Source organism: Strix aluco, chromosome 10, assembly GCF_031877795.1.
Source record: "Strix aluco isolate bStrAlu1 chromosome 10, bStrAlu1.hap1, whole genome shotgun sequence".
NCBI lineage: Eukaryota > Metazoa > Chordata > Aves > Strigiformes > Strigidae > Strix > Strix aluco.
The window spans coordinates 15,635,734-15,661,283 of record NC_133940.1 but is presented as its reverse complement, the minus strand read 5'-3'; the positions used below and the strand labels follow the sequence as shown (position 1 = coordinate 15,661,283).

General features: G+C 45.9%; 1 protein-coding gene across 2 annotated transcripts in view; it reads left to right on the top strand.

Annotated features, from left to right (window-relative positions):
• ARHGEF9 (Cdc42 guanine nucleotide exchange factor 9) overlaps positions 1–25,550 on the top strand; it is a 221,387-nt gene that overhangs the window by 19,029 nt on the left and 176,808 nt on the right. For both annotated transcript variants that reach the window (XM_074835375.1, XM_074835376.1), the window contains exons 2-4: positions 8,422–11,135; positions 19,941–20,088; positions 22,706–22,815. In XM_074835375.1, the coding sequence (XP_074691476.1) occupies positions 8,490–11,135; positions 19,941–20,088; positions 22,706–22,815 (2,904 nt within the window). In that variant the 5' untranslated portion in view covers positions 8,422–8,489. The remainder of the gene's footprint in view (positions 1–8,421; positions 11,136–19,940; positions 20,089–22,705; positions 22,816–25,550) is intronic.

Genomic DNA, 25,550 nt, shown 5'->3' with positions numbered 1-25,550 from the left:
AGCCATGCCTTCTGGCAGGCTGCGCCGCGTGCCCTCTCCCCGTCACCCCCCTTCCCTGAAAAACAATGGCCAAAGGCTCCTTCTTGTTTGTTATTTTGGATCCTGCAGAGGAAGAGCTGAGTGGAAGATCGTGTCCCAGGGGGCCCTTGGTGCATTCCAGCTCTGGCTGCTGCCTTGCAAGTCTGCCGGCACCTTTGCTGTGCCGTCCCCAGTCCTTTAGTGCAAATTGCCAGTGCTGTGCGATATTGGGGGCAGCCAGTTGGTTTTGAAGCAAATTTAGGGCTGTTGAAAGGTGAGAGAAGGGGATGGAGAGCATCAGAGGGGTGTCTCCAGTCTTTGCTCTGCAGCAAGGGCAGGTCCTGTCCACTGAACATTCAGCACAGCACAGGTAGTCACGGTGCCAAGAGTAGCTGGGCTTTTGTACCATCTATTTCTGATGTGGCTTGAACCCACTCATGTGCTGCTAGTATCTCCTTTGCAGTTGGGGTGTAGTGAGCCTCAGACCCTCTATACCCCTGGCTCTAAAACTGTAGAGGTCCACCTCGGGTCTCTCCAGGTGCTTTCTGCCAGAGGTTGTGTGGTGGAGAGCACATTTCTCACACGTGATCCTGTCTGGACTGCCCCAAGGGCTACCGCACCACAAGTTTCCTCTTTGATCTCTTCAAAGGCTTGTTGTTCCTCGGGGCCCCAGTCAGAGTACTTCTTTCGGGTCACTTGGTAGAGGGGATTTGCAAGTTGACTGTAACCTGTAATATGTATTCTCCAGAATCCCACAACAGCCTAGGGATGTATGGGTTTTCTTTTGTTGGCTGGTGGGGACATGGGTGTTCTCTTGTTGAGCGTATCTACTGGGATGTACACCCAGCCACCCAGAGATCAAACGCATTGGAGCATGTTCCCAGGTGGCATTCCCAGCTAGTTGTTTAATCTTACAAACAATAATCAAAATCAGGCTCACAACATGCACCGGTACAAACGATCCGATTACACAAGGATATGCAAGGAACTGAAAGGTCATTGCAATAAGGCTATAAAGACCTGTCCTGGAGCAGAGGAAGGGGTAGGTGCCATTCTTTCCTCTCTCCACAAAGTTTGTCTCAGGAGAAAAGAAGGTAATTGCTTATTTTCTCCATGAGATGGTTCTCAGAGTACTGGGACAGCAGCAAGGTAGAACCCAAATACTAGGTTAGGCTCAGGGCCAGTGCTTTTATCATAGCTCTCCCAGGCAAAGCAAAACAAAGTGATAGACAACACAGCAAACAGTAAAAATTAAAAATGGTCATTAACAATTCTTGGAGTGTATTGTACAGCAAAAAACTGTACAGCACTACAATGTGTGAGGAAATGTATATGTCAGCTACCAAAGTAAATATGCCAGTGTTATGATCCACAGCAGCCAATCAAATAACAGATATAGCATCTGGAAGTTTAATCTAGCACACACCAATCACATCTGTTATTATCTTGAATCCCTTGAACCCCCAGGTGGGTGCTGGAAAGGTTGTGGGTTAACATTGGTAGTCTGCTAAGCACCACACAGCCTCTTGTTCACTGCCCTGCCTGCCCCAGCCCCCAGTGAGATGGGGGAGGCAGGGCAGAAGTGGGATGGGGAGAAGTTGTGGCAGTCCAGTGAAGTTCCCGCTGACTGGAAAAGGGGAAATATAACCCCCATTTTTAAAAAGGAAAAAAGAAGAGCCAGGGAAGTACAGGACAGTCAGTCTCACTACTGTGCCTGGCAAGATTATGGAGCAGATCCTCCTGGAAACCATGCTAGGGCACATGGAAAATAAGGAGGTGATTTGAGACACCCAACATGGGTTCTCTAAGGGCAAATCATGCCTGACAAATTTGTTGGCCTTCTACGATGGGGTTACAGCACTGGTGGATAAGGGAAGAGCAACTGATGTCATCTACCTGGACTCGTGCAAAGCATTTGGCACTGTCCTGCATGACTTTCTTGTCTCTAAATTGGAGAGACATGGATTTGACAGGTGGACCACTCAGTGCGTAAGGAATTGACTGGATGGTCGCATTCAAAGAGTTGTGGTCAACAGCTCGATGTCCAAGTGCCGTTCCTCAGGGGTTGGCGTTGGGACTGGCGCTGTTTAACATCTTTGTTGGCGATGTGGACAGTGGGATCGAGGCACCCTCTGATGATACCAAGCTGTGTGGCGTGGTCAACATGCTGGAGGGAAGGGATGTGCCATCCAGAGGGATCTGGACAGGCTTGAGAGGGGGGCCATGCGAACCTCATGAAGTTCAACAAGGCCAAGTGCAAGGTCCTGTGCGTGGGTTGGGGCAATCCCAAGCACAAATCCAGGCTGGGCAATGAGTGGATTGAGAGCAGCCCTGAGGAGAAGGACCTGGGGGTGTTGGTGGGTAGAAAACTGACTATGAGCCAGCAATGTGCGCTCGCAGCCCAGAAAGCCAACCGTGCCCTGGGCTGCATCAAGAGAAGCGTGGCCAGCAGCTCAAGGGAGGGGATCCTCCCCCTCTTCTTGGCTCTCGTGAGACCCCACCTGGAGTTCTGTGTTCAACTCTGGGTCCCCCAACATGGGAAGGACATGGATGTGCTTGAGTGGGTCCAGAGGAGGCCATGAAGATGATCAGGGAGCTGGAGCACCTCCCTTATGAGGACAGGCTGAGAGAGTTGGGGGTGTTCAGCCTGGAGAAGAGAAGGCTCTGGGGAGACCTTAGAGCGGCCTTCCAGTGCTTAAAGGGGCTACAGGAAAGATGGGGAGGGACTCTTGATCAGCGTGTGTAGGGATAGGACAAGGGGTAACGGTTTTAAACTGAAAGAGGGTAGATGTAGATTTAGATTAGATATAAGGAAGAAAGTCTTTACTGTGAGGGTGGTGAGTGGTTGCCCAGAGAAGTGGTGAATGACCCCTCCCTGGAAGTGTTCAAGGCCAGGTTGGACAGGGCTTTGAGCAGCCTGGTCTAGTGGAAGGTGTCCCTGCCCATGGCAGGGGGGTTGGAAATAGATGATTTTTAAGATCCCTTCCAACCCAGACCTTTCTATGATTTGATAATTCTGTTTTGTTGTTTCCCATTCTAGCTCTGCTCACACCCATAAATGCTCCCCTTGGTGCAAGGACAGGCGAGCAAACCTCCAGCTATAGTGACAGGAGCAGCTGGTGGCAGCGGGGAGCTGTGCTGGGTTGGGACATGACATCTCCCCAATCTCACTGGCTGCCTGGATGGAGGCTCGAGCACTCCCTTGTCAGTCTGCTCTGCTAAATGAAATTGCCTCCTGCTCAGAGGTCTGATGCTGAGGCAGTGCAATGCAAGCTTGGATTTACAGTCATGTGCCGAGTCTGAGTGCAGGTGAAATTAATCCTCTGCAAAGATGTTTCCCAAAACATCTGCTGTATTCCCTTACGTTTTCCTCTGAGGGGATATGGTTCAGTTGAGTTCTAATGTTTTCATGGCTGAGAGAGTCTTCCAAAATATTAAAGCCTGAAACCCCGTTGTAGATCACCTTTCCTGACAGAGGTCCCAACTGTCCAGCGTTTTTGGTGTTTTTTCTAGGTAGGGGACAGCTTTACAGCACTAAATATTAAAAAAACCCAACAAACCAAAATTCTGCTAGTTGCCCAAAAGCTGTAGTGATCTGAAGTAGATTTTAGGAATTGTGTGCTGCCAGCCTTGCAAACAGCCTGAACTGTGCAGTGTTAAATGAGCAGTTTCTTTCTTTCATTGGGATCTCTTGAAAAAACTCATTTCAGCCTGGATCAGACCTTTCCTGGTTGATGTTTCCTGGCTAGCTGGTCTCTCTAGCCTGTTGCCTTTGGTAGACATGTGGACACCCTTATTTTGCTATGGTTGTGCATAACTCCTGTAAATTTACTAAGGGCCAGTGCAGAACAAGATTGCCCAAGAAAAGTGTCAATCCCTGAATTGTGCCTTGTGACGGGCCTGATTTGGTGACCTTTAAGTCTATGAGAACTGTTAACTTCAGTGGGTGTTACCTGGGCCTATGCTCTTGTATCTGTCTGCTAAATCACACTTAAAAGGAGCAAAATTGCGATTACTCCCACCGGTATCAAGCAGAAAAGCCTTGTTGCCAAGGAAATGTTATGCAATCATGAATGAGATACGAAGTACCTAGTTCTTTCTTAAAGATTTGGATAATGCAAAAAAATATGAAAGAACTTGGAAGGGGAATCATGGCTATAGATATAGATGTTTGTGTAACACACCTGATGCCTTTTGCTTGGGATTTTGTGCAATCCTAACTTACTTGTTTGCCTCAGCGACCTGGAAAAGGAAGGTGAATTTTCAGAATGAAAGGCTACTCCTTGTGCAGCAACAGTAACAGGGCCTTGTGCAGAGGTGCAGCGTAGGGACCTATGTAGCTCCTGTAAGTTAGAGCAGTTTTCAGTGCTTGATTGATAGCTGTGGTTTTACGAAACCATTTTCCTCACCAGGCGAGATGTTGTGTGTTTTGTAGATCAAACAGACCAGCCACAGCCACCTGGCTGAGCCACCTTCTTTGGGCTCGAGGTAATTCAGAGGGTAGTGGAAGAGGTGTAAGGTAATAGCATTACCTCATGTTTTCTCTGGTTAAGGTCCCACACACAGAGATGGTAGTCGCAGCTTAGCTGCTAGGTGGTAACTTGCTACAACTTGACATCTGCAGCTGTGCCTGCAGCTCAAGGAGGAGAAGAATAAAAAGGTGGTTGACTAACTGTTGTAGTTAATAGGTATTCTCAAAAATATGTTCAAAGTGTTTCTTCAAAACCTCATCCTGCGCCCCAGAAAGATGAGTAATGGTTCATCAGATACTCTTGCAGACGTTCTTCTCCATTCTTGAATTTTATTTTGTTATTATGGGCCGTAATGCCTCTGAGCCCGGGTGGTTTGGTTGATGAGGCCACCTTTTCTGTGGCTTATTTAAAGCATAGGTTTCCCACAAGCATTCTGCTGTGTCTTTGCACAGTGGTGGACACTAATTGTGGTGGCTGTATCAGTTGATGGAGCGTAGCAGATTTTGGAACCTGGTCAGGGAAGACTGAGTGAAGCTGGCTAAAATTTGTTCAAATGCAGAGAATTTGCCTTGGTGCTGGGAGGCTTTGCTCTGGGTGAGGCAATGAATCTGGTTCAGGTGACAGTGATGGGACTGCAGGCGCTAACGCAGCTGTGCCGCTGTGAGTTGGCTCCTGCCAAGGTTAGCCAGTGATTTTGATGTGTGCAGTCCTACAGGCTTAATTGGTGTGAATTACATGACAACAAGAAGGTGCTTTTCTCACACTGAATATTTGCTAGCAGCTGGTCTAAAGGCCTTTTGAGCACCATGCCTGTGTCCTGCTATTCCATTTATCCCTCAAGGAGAGCTTTGTCAAAGCAGTGATGATGGTTTCAAAGATTAGGAGAGGTTCAGGTGAGGCTGGGGTGAAAGGGGAGGTGGAGAGGAGCCACATGGCTTCGTGGTGGTGGCTCCAATTTACGTCTAGTTTAAAGCTACTTAAAAAAAAATATATATATATATTTAATTTTAAAGCTACCCTTGAGCCCTGCATTTCTGGGTTGTGTTGCTTCTCTGGGGAGGGCTGCACAGGATCTGTCTCCTGTTACAGGCTCTCTTTTGCTTGACACATGAGAAACAGCCTTTCTCTCCTCTGTGCTAGCATCCGTCCAAAGACTTCACAGACAAGCCTCTTCCCTTTGAATCGTCTTTCCTCATGTAGGATCCACCCAGCCAAAAACAATAAAACATAAAACTGGAAAGAGAAAACAAAAAAATAGGGACCTTTTGTGACTTTTGTTGCCAGCTGGCTGCACAACTTGAAACTACTCAAATGCTCATTTTTTTTTTCACTCCTTCAAATCCATTCAAATGTGTTACTCTTTAAATTGCAGCAGGGATGTCTGTGAGTAACTCGCAGACCCAGAGTGACAGCCCGGGGAATGAGGAGCTGGTCTCCTCCTCAAGCACCAGATGGAGAAACAGTCCCACTAAACCCTTGGTTTTTTGGGAACAAAAGCTTTCTGTGGTCTCTGTACAGACCCAGGGCAACACACAACCCTGTGTGAATTTGTGCTACAGGGTTTAAATGGTGACAGGCAATGCTGAGGGCCCAAAACAGGCCTTTGCCTGCAGAAGGAGGTTCTCTTTTAAAATCTTCATTGTGGCAAGTACAAAAGGCAGTGGGCTGAGTAAATAGATGGCCAAAGCAGAGCAAGGCGATGTTCATGGAAGATAATTGCTATACAGTTAGGTTGTGTAACTGTATGGGGTGTGTAGGGCAAGGTGGTGTTACCCCGCTAACACAGGGGGCATTGTGACAGGAGGCAGGGCTGTGGTTCCACAGTGGCTGCACCACAGCCCAGAATGGAGCCTCTTGGCAGTGCTGGCAGCGCCTGTCTGGAAATATGTTTAAGAAAGGGTGAAAATGCCAGAGAGGAGTGAGGGAGGATTGTGGGAAACAGCGCTGGGAACCCTGAGGTTGGTGAAGGTGGCGGGGAAGGGGTGCTGAAGCAGGGGTGTTCCCTGACAGGAATGGCGGCCTGTGGAGGCCCCATGCAGGAGCACGACAGGAATGGCGGCCTGTGGAGGCCCCAAGCAGGAGCACGGGAAAAGCATGAGGAGGAGGGAGTGACAGAGAGGACTGCTACATCCTGACCATCTCTGTCCCAGTTCCCCATCCCCCTGCGCCCCTTGCGGGAGGTAGAGCCATCAGGAGTGAAGGAGGGAAGTTGAGCCATGGGAAGATGGGGGTGGGTGGGGGTAAGGTGTCGTGTGTTAGTTTTATCTTTGTTTCTCATTATCCAAATCAATTTTAATTGGCAATAAATCAAATTAATTTTCCCCAAGTCTGTTTTGCCTGTGACAGTAATTGGTAAGGGATCTCCATATCTTTATATCAACCCATGAGCTTTTTCATCTTATTTTTTTCCCCGTCCTGTTTGGTGAGGGAGAGAGATAGTGCAGTGGGGTGAACATCTGGCAGCTGGCCATGGTCAACCCACCACAGTAGCAAACATTCATTTTTGCTGCCCTAAGTACCATTGGTGCCAAAAATGCTTGGCACAACCTCTAGGTCATGGCTGTAGCAAAAGCCAGATGACTTCTTAATAAAAAAGCAGGATAGTAGTTGTTTCTGTTAAGGTTTTTGACCTCACTTGGCTGTGCTCTGGTTCCTTGGTGCCTCTGCCATCTGTGGAGGTCTCATGGATTATCACTTATTAAAGATAAATGTGGTGGCAGGGCTTATTTGACTGAATGCAAGGGGGAGCCTTTTCTTGTTCTTGTCTAGGGCAATAGCTGCTGCATTAATAACCTTAGTTTTAATAGAAATAGTGAGTGTAATTTTTTTTTATGGGGACTGTACATAGAGCAGTAAAAGTAAAATGGATGAGAGTGGGAGTGACCTTCATGCCTCTGTGTCAGAGCACTGCAGTGTGACTGCCTGTTCTCCCTCCATTTGGGGGAAAATGGAAAGTTTTCCCATTGTCAAACCCATGTCTCTGGGGCTGTACTCCTTCTTGTTCCTACTCTTGCTTCCTTCTTTGTCCTGAGAGTAGGATTGGGAATTGAGGGAATTTAACCCCGTTTAGTGCCTGACATGTAGTTCTGCATGTTGCAAAGGTAGACAGCAAAACCAGGACTACCTTATGAAGCTGTAGCAGCGAGACAGGGCAGAGATACACCAGTGGAAGGAAAGCTTTAGGATCTGGATGAGCAAGAGTTCAAATGTATTCCCACAAAGTGTTTGGAGTGGTTTCCATTGCTGTTGCACAGGGGCTACTTGTAGTTTTAATTCTGTTCACTTAGGGTGGAACTCACTTGAAGGGAACATGTGTGTTTTGTGTAGCATTGAGTGGTGGCCAAGCAGCTTTCATTTAGCAGTCCAGTTCCAGTGAGGAATTCCCATGCTGGTGCCATAGCTATAGTAGGAAAAACCTAGCTTGGATATTCCATGAGTTTTCTGATATTGTACTAATTCAGAATTTCATGGGTTCCAGGAAAAGACTCATCCTGACTTTTCTTTGAATGCCTGCCTGAAAAGACTGAACTCATTGGGAGTGCATTGCTGGTTCCTGGCACATGGGGCCAGTGACATGTGCAGGGATGCTTTAATGTAATTTCCTCTTTTCCACTCTGTCATGTACTCTGATGTATTTAGAGTCCTAGCAATTTGCAAAACGAAAATGTGATTTATGGTATTCTGCATATACTTTGTGGTAACTTTATTAATGCGGGAAGTTTATTTGCCGTCCCTAAATCTTCAGTCCTTTAAATTAAATTTAAGTTGCTTTAAAATTTATACAGTTTGGGAGCAAAATTTCAGCCTCAGTGAAATCAGTGGCAAAACCACCACTGCCACTGGGATAAGATTTGACCTGCGATACTTTACAGATGTGTCTTATAAAAACTATCTGCTCCTAATTTTATTTGTTTGTTCTTTTTTCCTTAAGTCTTGTGAAGAAAACAATCTGAAGACAATGCATCTGTGAACCCTGATACCAGCTTGCAAGTTGGGGCGATGGAAGTTATAGAGGGCCCCCAGCATATTGGTCCCGTGATGGCTCCAAATGGATATGCAAACAGGATTTTCCAAGCAAACATGGAGGAAGGGAGTACTGACGAGTTGGAGGTTTGTAGTGGTGAACACTGCACCTCCAGCGATGCAGTTGCAAATGAACGGGAGGAAACACCCAGGTATAAGAAGATGACCAAGGGCAACCGGATCTGGAATTTTGTAAGACGAAGGAAAGGACTTGCTACGAATAAAGGAAGACCCCAGTCCATGATCCTACTGGGAGTTACCTCTGAGGTCTCAGAATTAAAAAAATCATCCTTCATGGACAGGGTAAGGCCATCAAAAAAGGGAAAGACCTCCAGGATGCCTAAGAATGTGGATTTGAGAACATCCAGAGACCAGGTTGCTTGTGACCCTGAGGAGGACCATCATGCCAGTGGGCAAAGAGCTGTCTACAGGGTTAAGAAACTGGGTGACAGTCGGAGGCCCTCCCGCCACTCATATGCGGGGTACATTGATGATTTGGATTCTTCTTTTGAAGACATAGAGCTGAATATCAGCATTCCTGAAATTGATGCCAATGAAAGTAAATGTCTCAGGGATATTAGTGTCAGATTACACAGTGAAGATAATGATAGTAACTGCCATAGAATACCAGCTAGAAAGAGTGGGTCTTTGAATTTTGAAAACTTTAAGAGTCCTGCAATTGCAGAAGGGGACAATCAAAGGAGGTGTGCTGTGCTCCCACAGGAGAGCCGAAGAGGAAGAAGCTCTGATGTCTGGAGCTATCTGAAAGGAATTTCATTAACTAGCAAAGATAATTCAAAGCTTGCAGATCAAAGGGCTGAAACCAATTTCCAGAACTTAGAAAATATAACTGATCATTCTACTTCTTATTTTGACTTTGATACGAGATGTGAGGAGAATCTCAGCCAGCGGAAAAAATCAAACAGTGCAACCAAAGCCACTCACTTTGGGGGTGTTGTGAGGTTCTTCACCAGTGTGGCTGAGGCAGCTCGGAGGCTGCGAGGCTCCTCAAGGGCATTTTCACCTGATGAGAAAAGGCCTCAGCGGAGTTTCCGAAGCTGGAGGCAGGATGATACCTCCCACAAAGAGGGTTTGGTTATTGAGAACGAGAGTGCAAGGGCCTTCTGCACAGTGGGAGCGTGTCTGCAGTCCCCAGATTCGGGCACATGGGACAATCTGAGCTTCGAGAGCTTAGTGGGGAAGGAGCCCATGCAGCACTGCAAAACCACAGAAGCGTCGCAAGATATTGGTTCCTCTGCTCTGGACAGTGAGAATGATAGATTTAATGAAACATCACTTTTTCCCTTTGGGCCAGAACCATCCATCTCCCACCTGCCAGAGCTCGCAGATGACTCTTTCACTGAGCTAAATACTAGAGACCCCTCTGAGGATCTGACAACTCTGACTAAACAGATTGAGGACTTGGGCAGTGCTGCAGAGAAGACACAGGTCGTGGTCAGAGACCTGCCACATTCTGAAGATCTTCCTGTGAATAATCTGGATACTGTGGACCTGGGCTGTCCTTCAGCTGCAGATGGTGACTTTTCTGCAGTGACTGAGGCTCTGATCCACCTTCCACAGATGTCTCTGACTAAACTTGATACTGAGGACATTGCTTCTCCAGTGGTTGCTAAAGATATGGATCCATCTCCAACAGTGGCTCAGGAGCTTTCAAAAACAGAACTGGATATGCAGGACTTGAGAAATCCTGAGCTGCCTTTGCAAGAGTTGTCTAGAGGTGAGCTGGGGATTCAAGACACTGACAGTACTCTGGAGAAGACACAGGTTGTGGGCGGGGACCTGCCACCTTCTCAAGGTCTTTCTGTGAATAATCTGGGTGCTGCGGACCTGGGCTGTTCTCCAGTTGTTGATGGTGCCTTTTCTGCAGTGACTGAGGCTCTGATCCACCTTCCACAGACAACCCTGACTAAACTTGGTACTGAGGACATGGCTTGTGCCCCAGTGGTTGCTAAAGACACGGATCTGTCTCTAACAGTGACTCAGGAGCTTTCAAAGACAGAACTGGATATGCAGGACTTGAGAAATCCTGGGTTGCTTTTGCAAGACTTGTCTAGAGGTGAGCTGGGGATTCAGGACTCAGACAGTACTCTGGAGAAGACACAGGTCGTGGGCAGGGACCTGCTCCATTCTCAAGGTCTTCCTGTGAATAATCTGGATACTGTGGACTTGGCCCATTCCTTAGCTGCCAGCAGTGACTTTTCTGCAGTGACTGAGGCTCTGATCTACCTTCCACAGACAACCCAGACTAAAGAGATTCAAGACACTGGCAGTACTCTGGAGAAGACACAGGTCATAGGCAGGGACCTGCTGCGTTCTCAAGATCTTCCTGTGAATAATCTGGATACTACAGACCTGGGCTGTTCTCCAGTTGCTGATGTTGACTTTTCTGTAGTGACTTTTTTAAAATGTGCAACAGTTAAAGGACAGGTTTTAGAGCAGACTGGTTGCCGTATTATAAAGCATGGAACCACTTCATTTGTAGAACAAAACGCTGTAGAGATAACGGGCAGAGGGGAACAGTTTAACTGTAACAACGAGTGCCGTCCGTTCCAAGTGCACGTCTCTAGAATTGTCTCCTCTGGACGGCTCAAAAATGGAAAGGTATGAGTAACTTTTACTGTAATATTTTCAATAAGACCATACTGTTACACATCTTATGAAGTTGGTTTGCACTTGAAAGCATTTTTATATATCCCTCATTGGGATTTTCAGTTAAGTACTCTGTCATATGGATGATGGCAGTAGACACAGCTTTTATATCAGCCCGAGAGAAGTCAGTTAACTGGCATATCCCTGAAGTATTAGTGTAAACCTCCAGAGCTGCTCTTCCTTTGGCCATTTGTTTGTATCAGTGCCTCTAGAAGAGGGCTGTAGCAGAAGTTTATGTATTTCTAGGCACTACCTTTGTTTTTTTTCTGTATTTAGTTTATTTGAAGTAGAAATTTGTAAGAAGAGTGCTTTTGACAGATTTAGAGTTTTAAAGTGTGCTGTGGACAGATGTTATTTAGCAATTGCACTATGACCCTTGTGTCTTCTCACCTAAAAAAGTAGTAGGGGTGGTGGTAGTTGATTTTTATTAGGTGGTGCTGGTTACAACACAGCATCTAGAATACCAGTCAGAGTCCTGGAACACAGTGCAAGAACGGAAAAAAAAAAAAGAGAAGGCCCATGTCTTGTAGAGCTCATCAGATCGTTTCTCTGTCAGATCTCAGTGAATTCTCTCCCTGCTCTAAACCTGTCAGAAGTTGTGTGGCTTCAATAGTTTGGTGCTGAGCCTATGTTAGAAAGCCTTGATAAGGGGCTGGGTGCATAATGTGAGCAAAATGCCTTCCTAATGTGACCACATGTTGAATGGGTGCCTGGTCAGAGCTGAGCTGCCTTGCATCAGTCTCTACACAGAATGACATAGCCTTTTGGGATGTTAGATACCCACTCTTAAGGGAAAGGTGGGCCATGGTGGTGGCTCTAATTATGGCAGTGCATTCCTGTTTGTTATAAACAAGTCTTTCAAAGCTCTTAAAATTGTCAAAACGTTTAACTGGACATTGCATTTTGGACTAGGTTCTGGGTATTACAAATCTGTCTTGTCCAGCTTAACACTAGGAAACCTCAGAAGTCCCATGGATAAAGGAGTCATGCATAGAGGATGAGAAAAGGCCTCCTGAAGCTGATAGACTCCCCCATTAACTCTCAGCCCATTGCTGTAGCACCTGCACATGCATCTCTGTGTGGAGCAGAAATCTGTGAGCGGTAGCAGTTGTATCAGCTGTGCCAGGCTCATGTCGCTCTGTGCCAGTTGTGGAATTGGCACAGGTTTGTGGACAAATCCATGGTAGACCCAGTGTGAAGCCCAGCTGTTTTCTTTTGGATCTGTGCTGATCAGCTGAAGCTGAAATGATGATTTTTTTTTTTTTTTTTATGATGCCAGGTAGGGAAATTGGGTCAATTTGTGAAGAAACTTTCTCCTTTCCTTTTGGGCTTGGAGAGACCAGAGATGTTACAGAGGTGATGATATTGTTCCCTGTTGGAAAAGGGGTCACTGTAACTTCTGAGCCAAGAGGGGAAGTGTTTGAAAATTGGCAGCAGATTAGAAATGCCGGGGGAGAAAAATCTGAACTTCTGACTCCCAGCTAAAATGGGCAGTACCATTGTTAGTTATTCCTGGATTTGTTTTTCTGCTCCATTTTGTGTAATACAAAAAAGTAAAGACAGCTCACTGTGTAATTCCAGGCACTTATGAAGCAGGGTGAACAGTGGTTAGTCACTTCTTGTGGTGTCTGGAAGAAATGATTTTAGGAGGAGCTTGAATGAGGGGGCTGTGGTTTGATATCCCTTCACAGGGACCAAGCTGAAAGTATTCTGAGCAGGAGCAAGATAAGAGAGGCATGAAAGGATTGAGTGGAGCAGAGGGAAATACTGGCACTCTTTTCCCAGAGCAGCCACATCTCTGCTCGCTGAGGGCAAGGCTGCATGCCTAATTACAGACCTCTTAGGGCAAAATCTGAGCAATTTCCCAGATCAGCTGTGTGAACGGGAGATGCGGTAAGCCCCAGTTCAGCTGTTACAGCTTACAAACATTACCAAGAAACTTAAATATGGTGCTTGAGATAACCGGACAGGAAACCTCCCCCGAGTTCCCGTTGAGTGTGGCGATAGCAGTATGACCTCCAGACTGCCGTGGCTTCTGGCTTCATGGAAGGCCTGCTGCCTCGCTAGGCAGAAGCAGCAGTGGGATGGAAGGGAAAGCGTACAGCTTGCCCTGGTTTGTAAACACCTTCTGCATCCCAGAAACTTGGACTAGAGATTTAGAAATGCACAGTCATCTGGCAGCAGCATCAAACCCAGAGCAGTCAAGAGTGAGGCTAGAGGAGGGGTACTCTTGGGTAGGAATGGACCTAGAGAGTCCACCAGCAGCTCCAGTAACAAATGTCCTGAAATACCTGAGGGATTTGCTCACCTATCTCTCATCAGGGAGTGGCTCTTGGAAACGTTTTACCAAAAATAAACATGCAAGAGGAATAGCTTCAGTCTGATTGTGATGGTTAGCAGCAGACGCCAGCCTTTTATTGTTTTAGGGCTAAATCCAGCTCTTTGCTGACACCTGTTCCCCAGGACAGTTGTTGGCCCTCCTGCCTCCACTCTGGGCTGCTCTGCATTAACTGAAGGATTTGTATTTCAAGTCAAATGCTCAACCACAAGCAGGGAAAAGGTGCTGCCAGGACAGGGTGGCTTGGCTTGGTCAGCTGCTGTAAGCAAGTGCTCCAGCAGTTTTAAAGTGTGCTAGCAGTGTAGAGCAGAAATAGCTCAAGCAAATATTTTCAAAACAACCTACCCATTGTCCCACAAAACACACAAAAGCACTGGTTCTCACTGAGGCTCCCTGCCTGAACCCGTTAGGAGGTGGTGTAAGAGGCTGAGGCTGGTGTAGCACGAAGGATGCTGGAGTGGGATTTAGAGGACCTGCGTGTTGGTCCTAACAGTCCAGCAAATCCGTTTAGCTGTACTCTTCTGCAATTAATGTCCCTGTTTCTTGCTTTCCTAGTCTTGCCTTTTAAAATTTTAATGTCTTTGGGCAGGAGCTGAGTGATGGTATAGGCAAGTAACAGGTCAGTAGGATTTGAACTTTATGCTGTAAAGGAAATAGCATTGCAGCAGCATTTAATAAGAGCAGCTGTAGAAAGGTAGAAAATCACTTCTCAAACTGTCCCCCTGCCTAGTTGTTTTCAGACCCCATTCCAAATTCTCATTTGTTCCAGGAACTTGTGAAACAGTGGAGATAAAAACATTTTGAAGAATTGAAAGAACAGTAAAGGTCAAAATAGATTGTCAATGGGAAATGAATTACTGATTTTGCCATTCACACAGCTGCAACCCTGGAGTGAAAGTACCTTCCTTATTTTGAGAGATAGGTACGAGAAATGAACTGAAAGATGACATGGAAGTTTTACTAGGTTTTGGACAGTTGCAAACTATAAAAATTTCCATTTTCCATGTCCCCGCTGAAGGGAATTATCCTCATCCCACCTCTAAAAACACAACAGCATCCCAACAGGGAGAATGCTGCTGCAGGGAGTCAGGCATAGCCCCAGAAGTTGTATTTGACCACTTCCAGTGCTTGAGGTGATGCTTAGATGGAAGGAAGCTTTGATACCACATTGATTATTTTGTGATTCCGACTTTTCCATTGAGGGTTTCAAACCACTCGATGTGTCCTTGGACAGGGTTTGTGGGGGATTTGATACCTCCTTTGGGAATGACATGAGGAAAGGTTGCAAAATATGCATCTGATTCTATTTCAGGCATCAGTTTAGAGATTTTAGGACCCAGAACCTTGATCAGGCTTGTTGCTGGCAGAGAGATCCTCCCTGCTCATCTCATGAGCAGGCACAGGGACTGGGCACTGCAGAGCATTTTGGCTTGTGTCTCTTGCAGTGAAGGAGCAGAGGGTTTTCCCTGCAGTCTTTCTGTGCCCTCTGCTGGCTTATTTGTGAAATAAGAGTTTATTTTCACGGAATGGGAAACCTTATCTTTTTCCTTAGGGTTTTGAATTTTATCTCTGAAAGGTTTACAGTCTGCAGCTTGCTGCTGGCTGTTGTGGTTGCCACATAGGCACCAGTTGGTTTTGTGATGCCATTTTCTGGGGGAATTATGATTGCCAGAAGTGTGTAAATGAGCTTTCTACAAACTTGTCAACCTGGGCAAAAGGTGTCCGTCCCATAGGATGGAGTGCCAGGCCGACCCAGGATGCACCAGGTTTCCCAGCCAGTTTGGTTTCAGAGCCCTGTAAGAGACTCTCTGATCAAACTCACTTCTTGGTGTCCAGCAGATTCTTGCAGATGCTTCTCTTGAGCAGCTGTCGAGTTTGTTCCTCTGAGCGCCGTGCTTAGGAGCCAACCTATCCAGGTGCCATAAAGGCGCTCCCTGTTGTGGAGTGTGGTAACTCTGTGAGTGGCCTGTGCTGATGGCACAGGACTGGTGCTTTCATGGTGTTACTGGGTTTTGTGATTTCTGCGCAATGCACGCTGTGTTGCTCTGTGTGGGAAAATCAGAGACTCTCCCTGTGTGGTGGGTCTAACTGGAAGCACAGGATTACTGATTTGCCTGAGTGTGCTCATGCCAGAGGATGCATTTGCAGATTTGCTATCTGATAGCTGGGGCATATCTCAGATCCTCCCACAGGTTTGAAGTTTTACTTTAGTGCAGCAGCTTCAAGTGCCTTTTCACAAGAGGAAGATAACAGCAACTTTCTTTTTCTATATTTGATGAGAAATTGCAAGTGATGTGCAACAAGTTCTCATAGTGACCTTTAGCTTGAGATTGTTTTATTGTCTCTCTGCTACAGAACATTTTGGGAGCAGCTGCAGACATGAGACTGCTGGGTTGATTTGTCTTTTCATTCCCCATTCTGCTGGATGACACTAACCAGGAAATGGGTATTACGGAGAGTTGATCTTCAGAGCTCTGGGTTGTGTGTCAGCCTACTGCTGGTAGTTGTGCTTACAAAAGAATTCATAGTCCTTCCAAATTAAGAAATAGTACATTACTTTCTAAATTCTGCTGTTGCCAAAAGAGCACTATACTCCTGTCTGTAGCAAGGTATGATTTAGTTGCAGAATGAAGATCCTGGTATTTACGGCTTTTAATATGGCTATGTCTGACAATCATCTTATTTTTAGAGGAGACAAAACCTCTAGAGCCTATCTCCAAGCTGTTCAGATTTTTGTATTTTTAATAACCATGAGGTGCTAGCAAAATCTTGAATTAAAGCCTATATTTAGTGCTATCTGTAGTAGGGTAGGGTTTTTTTGGGAAACATATTTTTAGCATTGTCAGGGAAAGGCAGGTTGAGTTTGCAAAGCTGATAGGCTTTACATGTATATATAACCAGGCACTGAACACATGGGTAATTCAGATTTCCACATGTTTTCTTAAAATACTTGTTGGGTCTTGCCTTCATCTAGTTCCCAGCCTCAAAGTTACAACAGGCCACCTCCTGCCATCCTTGGTGCCATGAGAGTAGTGATATGAATGGGGACCTCTGGGCATTGCTGGCCTATATGGTGAAGGGACTATGTGTCCAAAGATAGTCTGGGTGGAAGGTTTTCTTTGGCTTTTACCTCTTCCCAGCTGTTACTCAGTCAAGAGAAGCATACTGGGTCACTGGACACAGTGCTGGTGCTGGGAGCAGGGAATGGGAGATCAAGCCTTAATTAATCCACAGACTCCCACTGTGCCTTTGGGGTAAGTATAGCCTGTCCACTTTGTTCTTCACCTATAAATAAAGATCATAGCACATCAGTGAAAATGGGCTGCTGGAGTCTTGAGGACAGATATGCTAAACCATATGAGGCACCCAGATACTAGCAGGGCTGTGAAAGTATGACAAATCTGTCTCTCGTTGAGGCTAGAAGCCTCCTGGTGAGGAGCATCTTCTGTCTTCTTCTCCTGGCCTTTGTAAACTGATCTTTCTGCTAATTTCTTGACTCTAAGATTATACATGAGATTTCCATGATGTCACATGTCACAGAAAATAAAATAAGAAGTAGGAGTTTGAATTGTGATTTTTTTAAAAAAGAAAATTCCATTCTGCAACATATCACTCTACAAGTTGTCTCTTTCAGGATCTTTTCCTCCTGAATAATAAAAGTTGGAGTCATCCAGAAGTGAGGGAAACTCCAATGTTTTTCTCCAGTTAGCTATAAATCCTAATTAATTCTTTGGATTAATGTTACCAAACGTTAAGATATAACTGGGGTATTTGACCACTTTACGGGTGCTTCAATCAATTGCATGTGTCTTACTGTTGCAAGTAATATTTTGTAGACTATTGATACAGAGGATGTGTCTTGTTAGCAGTTGTTATCAGTCAGCTTCCAGAGGAACTATTGTGATACTTTCTGCCTTCTTCTGTGAACCATTCAGGAAAAGTAATTGTTCTAGTTTTGCTAAAGACGAACCTGGGCATTTTCAGAGAACAAGGTCCCAGCTTGCTTTTAAGTGCTGTGGTCTGCCCCATTCTTGCATTTGGACCATCTGAAACCTGGCAAGGGCTGTAACTTGTGTTCTTCCTGGAGATGAGGCATGTTATAATAACTGAAAAAAACCCTGAACTGTGGTGGTAGGTGCTACATATATTAGAGAGGTGTGTTGTCAGTGGCCCCCTGTAACAGATGTCAGGAGGAAGGTGCAGACAACCCTGGTCAGTGCATTGTGCCTGGCTGGGTGTGTATGTACTGGGTGCTTCGGGACCCTGTTCTGGTCCAAATGGTGATGCTATAAAGAGCAAGCATTAGAAATGCTGGGCAATATGATTACGAGCTAACCTGTTAGCAACTGCAGCAGGACTTTGGACCTGTTTTGATTTGCAGTGTTACCTGTGTTTCATATCCTACAATAAGCTATTTATTAAGGTATTTTTGGGAAGAGACCTAAAAAAATTCATAAGGGTAACACAAAGGGCTGAAGCATGGTCTGAAGCCGATGGTCCGTGGTGGATTTGGTATGGAGCAAGGCCAGGCCACCTGCAAGCACCTAGATACATCTCCCCAGTCACACCAGAACCCACCAGGAGAAGATGTAGGGTGGGTAGGAAGTATCTTGAAGGAAAAGCAGCTGTGCTTATAAAGAGACTTGATGTTACAGATACTGGGTTGCAGGAGGGTTGGTGTGTTTGTATTAGACTTTTGTTAGCAGTTAAGTGATGTAAGACTCAGCTTTTGAAGGAGGATAGTCCGTGGGTCTGATATGTTCTTTTGCAGTTATGTATTCCACCAAAGCGATTCAAGTCCATCTACACGTGAAGAGTCCTTTCTCTCCGCAGAAGGCTCTCTGTACCCTCCCAACGACTCCAGCAGCAGAGCAATAATAACAATGCTGTTATGTTTTTTCACCTCCTGTCCTTTTCGTAGACCATCTGTAGACTTCTGTTTATGGAATTGGAAAAGACCTTATATGACCTCTGGAAATACCTGGAAGGGAGTGTTTTGTTAAGATTTTTGGGAATGAGGAAAATGACATCCTGTTACTAATTTAATTCACTTTTACATGGATCTTATTATCAGGAAGACTGTTGAGTTTTGCAGGAATTGTTCTTGATGGGTATCCCATGTTTATTCTAAGAACTTTTAACATCTATTTTTATAATAGTATGGGCAGATCTTATTGCTACACTGTTGGATGAGCACACACATAAACAGACTGTTCTCCTAAACCTCACCATTGCAACCTCGTTGCTCTGCTCCATGGTTATGTCTTTCAAGCACTGGAGATCTTTCTGAAGAATCCTCTTGTTCCGTTTTCCACTTCCTACTCACATGTCTCTTGAGTGTGGCTGTACATGGAGACTAGTGATGACTGATAGCTGGCAAAAAAATCCAGAAATTAACAGTCTTCTTCCTGTAGCCCACCAAAGGATGCATGTCCTAGTTCAGTTCAGGAGTGCCTATTGAAGCAGACCTCCCAGTTGTCCACCCTCACTGTGCTTTGAATGCACTAATTGCTCTTAATGACCTCAAGCAGTCTCACCTGGGGCCTCCACACCATACCCATGGGCCTGGCAGCCTATTTAAGCTCTGCCCTGGCTGCTCAGTCTTTCCTTGAGCAATGTGGGAGGAGTGCTAGTCTCCAGATCAGTCACAGCTGTGCCCTTGCTTGGCCCTGGGCCCTGCTGGGCTAGACACCAACTTGAGGCCTGATTTCCTGGCTTCACCCTGGAGCTGCCTCACCACCATGGACCTGCCCAAGGATTATGGGGCTTTGTCTGACCCTGATTACCCTCACTGGGCCTGACTCTGATCTGTAAACTGACTCAGCTGCTTTACCTTGGACCTGCTTCATCACCGTCAATGTGCCTAATGATCTGAAGTCTAGCTGACCCTGGCCACCATCTCCAGACCTGGCCTGGTCCCTTGCTTGGGCACTGTAGCATGGGGCTGATGGGTGAGGCCCCATCCTGCCAACCACGTTATCTCTTTGGCTGCTGGCTTGCTGTCCCTTAGAAAGCAGCCAGCCCTTGCTGCACATTGTGAAGCCAACTGAAATATTTTAGCTCATACTGGGTCCTTGGCACCAGCTAATTCACTCCCTGTATGTGCTCCTGCTGGGACTCAGTAATGTGAGAGTAGACAAAATGCTGTACAGAAAGCAGACATCTTTATCACATGTGACTCTCAGTGCCTCGGAGGCTAAGTGCTCCTGGAAGTTGTTGGACTTAAACACCATGAGCTGTGTTCAAGGTATGAGCCAGCAAGTCTTAATCTTGCAGTCAAAAAAAATGAAGTGGGTGCACATTGCGGTGAGAAAGTCTAATGTGTGTTGCACTGACTTGAAAATTTGAGGTATTTTCTTTGACTGCTTTGTCTGAGGTTTGACACATACTGATTTCTTCTCTGACCCTTTCCTTGCCAGCCGATGTCTCATCCTTCTCAACCATCCCCACAAGCACCCCCCTTCAAAGTCCTTGTGGAGAGATGCCGCTCTGAACCCCTCTCCCAGAGCACCCCGATGGGGCTGGACCAGGTGGGAGGGCGCATGCAGCACTTGCTCAGAAGACGTGGTGAGTAGTTTTTCTCCCGGGTTTGTTTTTTGGTCTTGCCCATCCTGCGGAGCAAGCCAAAGGCAGTATGGGTTGAAAAGTCAGAAATGTGGCTTGCATCCATGCTTGTTACAATCCTGGAGCCAGGTGAGGGAGCTCTGGTAGCCACATGCTAAGGAGTTTCTTGCTAGCTAATGCGATCTTTTTGTATACAGTCTGAACATAGTCACTATAATTTGGTTACGAGAAGATGAACAGATAGGCACATAAGGTGTAAAAGCTGTTCAGCAACTTCTGTGTGAGTTTTCATTTGATAGTTTCCTCTTGGCTTTCTGTCCTCTTACCAGCCTCTGTTGTGAGTGCTTGCCATTTAGAGGTGGCAAGCGGTGATGGATACTGAGATCACAACTCAAGGCTGATGTTTGTTTGAAAACACAGCAAGAAGTGAGGGGTTTTTTTCTCCTATGCTTGGGTACTCTTCCTATAAGGAGGAGAATCTCAGGAGCCAAAGACTATGATGAACTATCTTCTGCCTTTGTCTTGCTCAAAATGACTCTAGCGAAAGCACTACAGAATGTATTTGCTGGAAGGGTCTTCTGTTGGCAGGTAAATAGGCTGATGGTTGAATAGGTGATGTAATTTTTTGAACCTCTAATTAAAAAGATTGATAATTAGAGTAAGGAAATTATTTCCTGAAGGGATACTGCTGACACCAAGAATCCTGTGGTTTAGCAATGAGCAAGTACGGGAGTGCTGCCAGACTGTGCTTGCATAGCTCGGGAGCGCATGGGGGATCCGAGCAATTAATGGATGGTGACAGCACATGAGGGTTAAGAAGAACTAGGAAGGAAAAGACAAAGTGGCTGCCTCTTTAACTGATGGCTCTTCTGTCAGGGTGCACATGTTTCTAGCGCACGGGGAGTAACACACGCATCTCGCAATGTGAGCATTACAGTGTTTGCACGTTGCTCCTGAGTGCTACTATATCGGCACATTGCCTCTGGAGCCTGGTAGCAGCCTCTTGCTATAATCAGTACTCGCACTGCAGCTTGATGTTCTGCGAGTCTAGAAAGTGAAACGCGTGTTGCTAAAAATAACAGCAGGCTGCCTGCGTCAGCATCGCATTTAGGAAATAGGTCTCAGTGCAATCTCTCTCCCAGCAACGCTGGAAGAAAATCAGGATTGTTGCCCACCGAGCCATGCCAGGGCTGCAGCAGGGTCCCAGCTCTGCTGTGCTCTGTGCTGCTGTCCTGGGCAGAGCAGAGTCCCCACCTATTTGATTTGGGGGCAGGGAGCATGTAGTGTGTGTGTGTTTTGCCCCTGTAAGGTAAAGGTCACCTGAATCCCAGGAGTTGGGGGTGTGGATTGCCACTCTCTCAAATCCTGGGACCATTTCCTCTTTGTTATCTGGTTTCAAACTGCTCAAGACTGACACAGTCTGAAACCTCTGCCTGGGTTAGGGGTGCATCAGGCAAAATAAAGTTAGCATTGTGCATCCTTCAGAGAAGAATTTCAGAATTTGGCTGTTTTCTGTAGATGCCTTTCTCCATGAACGGGATGACAAGCCTCCAGGGGATGGGAATCCCCGTGGGTGTATGTATACATACACAGGCACATATATGTGTGCTGCCCAGACCACATGCACCCGCTGACAGGAGCCTGTGCTGGCAGCTGCTGTGGGGCATGAGTGGTCCTCTGCTCTGCTTCCTTCCTCCCAGTGGCTGTCACTCCAGGGTAGGGGACGTGAAGAGTCTGATGGAGGAAGGTATTAAAATCTAACCTTGCCAAATGTGGGAATAAAAAACTCCCGTCTCTCACAGAATGGCAGCTTTACCCCAAAAAAGAGAGGGGTAGGATGGGGAGCTGAAAATTTGGGTTGATTAGAAAATGAGAGCTTAATTTTAAAGGTGAGTTGCTAGCCCTCCTCCACAATTTGCCTCTTATTTACAAGCTGTTTTGTGCTTGGGTATGTACCATCTGTAAGGCCAGGCTGAGATTTGGTGTAAATGGTATAGCTCGCTTAAAGCAAGATCAGAATTGCTTCTGTGAGGGATTGGCCTGAAATGCTTGGGGTGAGAAGTAGCCCAGTTTCTTTGAAAAACAGCTTTTATGGACTTTTCCATTTTTGTTTTCTGCATCAAATTGAGGAGCTGTTTCTTTTTCAAGGCATTGCATCATATGGACCACAGCGACTATAAAGCTGGGATTTCTGCAGGTCCGAACTGCAGAGGTGCTGTTAGCAGTTATGACCCAAGGAGCTATTGCACTTTTAATACTGGGGCATGCAGATGAGGCTCTTGTGCTGCTTGATGCTCCTGGGAGAGCATTCTGTCTTCACACCCAGCCTGTCTAACCCCACCTGCTTACACCACCTCTGAATTTGGCTCTCGGCTCTTAGTTTGTGCCTGCGTTTTTGTAGTATCCAAGCTGCACTATTTTTCTTGTATCCCAAGAGCACTGAATAAAGCACCTAAATATACTCTCTGCTCTCTTTTTCTAAAGAAGAGGTTGAATGAGTCTCTTGCAAACAATTTTGTTTCTTTCATTTAAAAGAACAGCCTCCGCCCCCAGCCTGAGCTAAAGCACAGCATTTATCTTTTGTCATTCCTTTTTTTTCCTGTGGATTTTATCCTGGCAGCTGAGAACGAACAGGCTTCAAAGACTCTGAAGGTGCGCGGGAACTGCAGGAACGGTGGACGTCGATGGAACCTCTTCAAGCCTGGAGCTGAGAAGCTGCAAATCAGTAGGGTAAGGTGCTGTTTGAAATATGCCTCTGCCTGCTTCAGGGGTAGTATTTACCTGCCGTATGTTTAGCCTTGGAAACTAACAATATGCTTTACTAACAGCTTCCTGAGTCTGTGGTTCCTTCAGCTACAGATGGGGATTTTTTTGTTATTAGAGTTATTTTGTAGCAGTAAAAGAATAGGTGCATTATCCTTTCTCCCTGGATTAGTTTCCCTTCAATGTATATCGGAGGCTTTATGGTCTGACGGAGACACTGGGCCTCCCATTTCTTTGGCTGAGTGTTCCTTGCAAGTGGAGGGAACTGTGATGTTTCAGATCGCCTATAGATTTGCTCTGTGATTTTGATGATTTTTTTTTTTTTCCCCTTCTCTTTTTAACCGTATGTCCTTTGGGTTTGGTACTGCTACCAGCACCGTGTCGGTGACAAATTCATGTTACTGATTCTTTCCCAAAGTGTTTTGCAAATATAGGCACAGTCCACTTTGGGTTTTTTTTGTGAATGATGCTTCTAGTGGGGAAAGGAAAAGCTGTTGTGGGCCTGGGAATGTCCCTGTCTTTCTCTGGGAAAAATTCAGAAAAGATGGCAAAAATTGTACCATTTTTCTGATACGTTTCCTTGCTTGGGTGGGGGGTTGTTTTTCATCTATGCTGTGCCATGCGTTTGAAGTCGGAGACCTTGGTTATTCCATGGTCTTGTTTAGGATTTGTATTATTTGCAAGTCTGATTTCACTGGTACCCAGCATATAAGACTCTGGGTTGTCCAAAACCTGATGAATTTGCTAGCTGGCAACTAACGTGATGCAAGGAGCGTTTTCTAGTGAATAGGGCAGAAGAGGTTTAGCCCTTGTTCCTCTAGAGCAGACAAACAAAGGATGATCTGGGAGCCAGGAACTTCCCTGCTGGAATCAAGAGGTGGAACTGACCTTCTGCAATTGTGTCTCTGTGGCTCTTTCCCTCCTTGTTACTGTCCTTCCTTACCAGTCCTTTACTGTATTCATTTTCCCTTTGATCTGATGAACTGCCTTCCTGAAATGTGATTTCCAGAGAGAACCTGGCCTCTGTGTCTATTTTTCCATCATAGAAGCAGTAAGTTGGCAGTAAGAGAGACTGACTTCTCCAGCCTGCTGCGTTGGGTGTTGGCTTCCAGGGAACACACACAAGGATGGACCACTGGTATTTCAGTCACTTGTGACTTTCTGGAATGCCATCTTGCATCACACTTGTTTTTTCTCCTGATTTTTTGTGGGCTGAGTTACAAGCCAGAGGATAGTTAGGCAAGGAGTTCAGCCCTTCCTTTTCTCTCCCTTCCCTTTAGGTCCTACCTTGCTTCCCAGACATAAACTGCTTCATTCAACTCAGGAAGGCTGTTTTGATTATAGGCGTGCTGAACGTCTAGCTCCTGGAAGATAAAATAATCCAATAGAGCTGTTTGTTCTTGGGGCCAGAATAAAGGCAGGCAACTGCAGAGTTGTTGTTACAGCAATGAAATATCCTGTTGTACAGTATGCAAGCCTTACCTCAGAGTATCGTCAGGTGTGTTATTCATATAAACTATTTCCATGTTCAGAATCTGGTGCTGACCAGTGCATTGATATGTTTGTTCTACCTTAATTAATCAAACGCTTTCTTAATCTCTTAAGAGGACCCATATGTTTTGCAGCCTTCATAGCTGTCCTTCAGGTCCTGCTTGGAAACCAAGATCCTACTCTGTCTTGACACAGTATTGCTACTGAATGCATGAGGAACAAGATGGTCTGTGTCCTGAGTCGTCTCAATAAAACCAGACCTGCTTCTGATTGCAAGTAGAGCCTGACATCAGAGCACCTCTTACCACGGCAGCAGAAAATTGAAACTTCAGCAAACCAAAAATACTGCTGAAGGTTGGGAAGGGTTAGTTAAGAAACTTTGCTTCTCCAGTGGTGATATATAGGAAGGATGAGGAACTGGAAAGGGAAATGAGCTTTTCATGAGAACAGAGACCTGTGTGTGATGTGTGTGATGTTCGGCTCGGACACGGGCGTGCCAAAGACCCGTGCATCACTGGGACAGAGAATTGGTTTTGGGTGCGGATCAAGATGCCCTCAGAGACTTGTTCAGTGCTGCCATTAGGCAGCTTGTTGCTCAGCCTGAATTACGGTGAACAGGCAGGTGTGAAACCTGTGCTGGGGTTTATAAATCAGAGGTACTGTGTTAACTGCTGCAAAAGTAGGATATATAAATGTGGCTTGTAATACCAGTGCTGGAAAATTCATCTGTCGCCTCTGCCCCAAGCTGAGTGAAGATCTACAGGTCTGTAAATCACCTCTTTGCCAGAAAGAAATTTCTTCTTTGGCAAGATTTATAAATTTGAGGCAAGATTTGTGGCCTTGGGTATTTCTTGTCAGGTGCATTCATTGACAGCTGACAACCAGTCAGGTGGCAGAGCTAACACAGAAAGGAGTGATTTATACTTCCAAACCAGGCTTCTGCAGAAACTATGCCTGATTTCCATCTTGAATGGGAATGTGTGAGGTGGACAGAGAGCAAGAGGAGACTGACAAAGCATTGGGCTTGTCTTAGCAGCATTGGTACCATTGGTACCATCTCTTGGAGAGATGTGGGTGGTTGTGCAAAAAGAGCATTGGTATTGCTACATGTCATGCAAAAATATGGATCTGCTGATGAGCAGCTGCCTTGTGAGCCCTTGGAGGCTGCTTATTCTTTGCTCTGCATAATGTGCACATTTTCTGAAAAACAT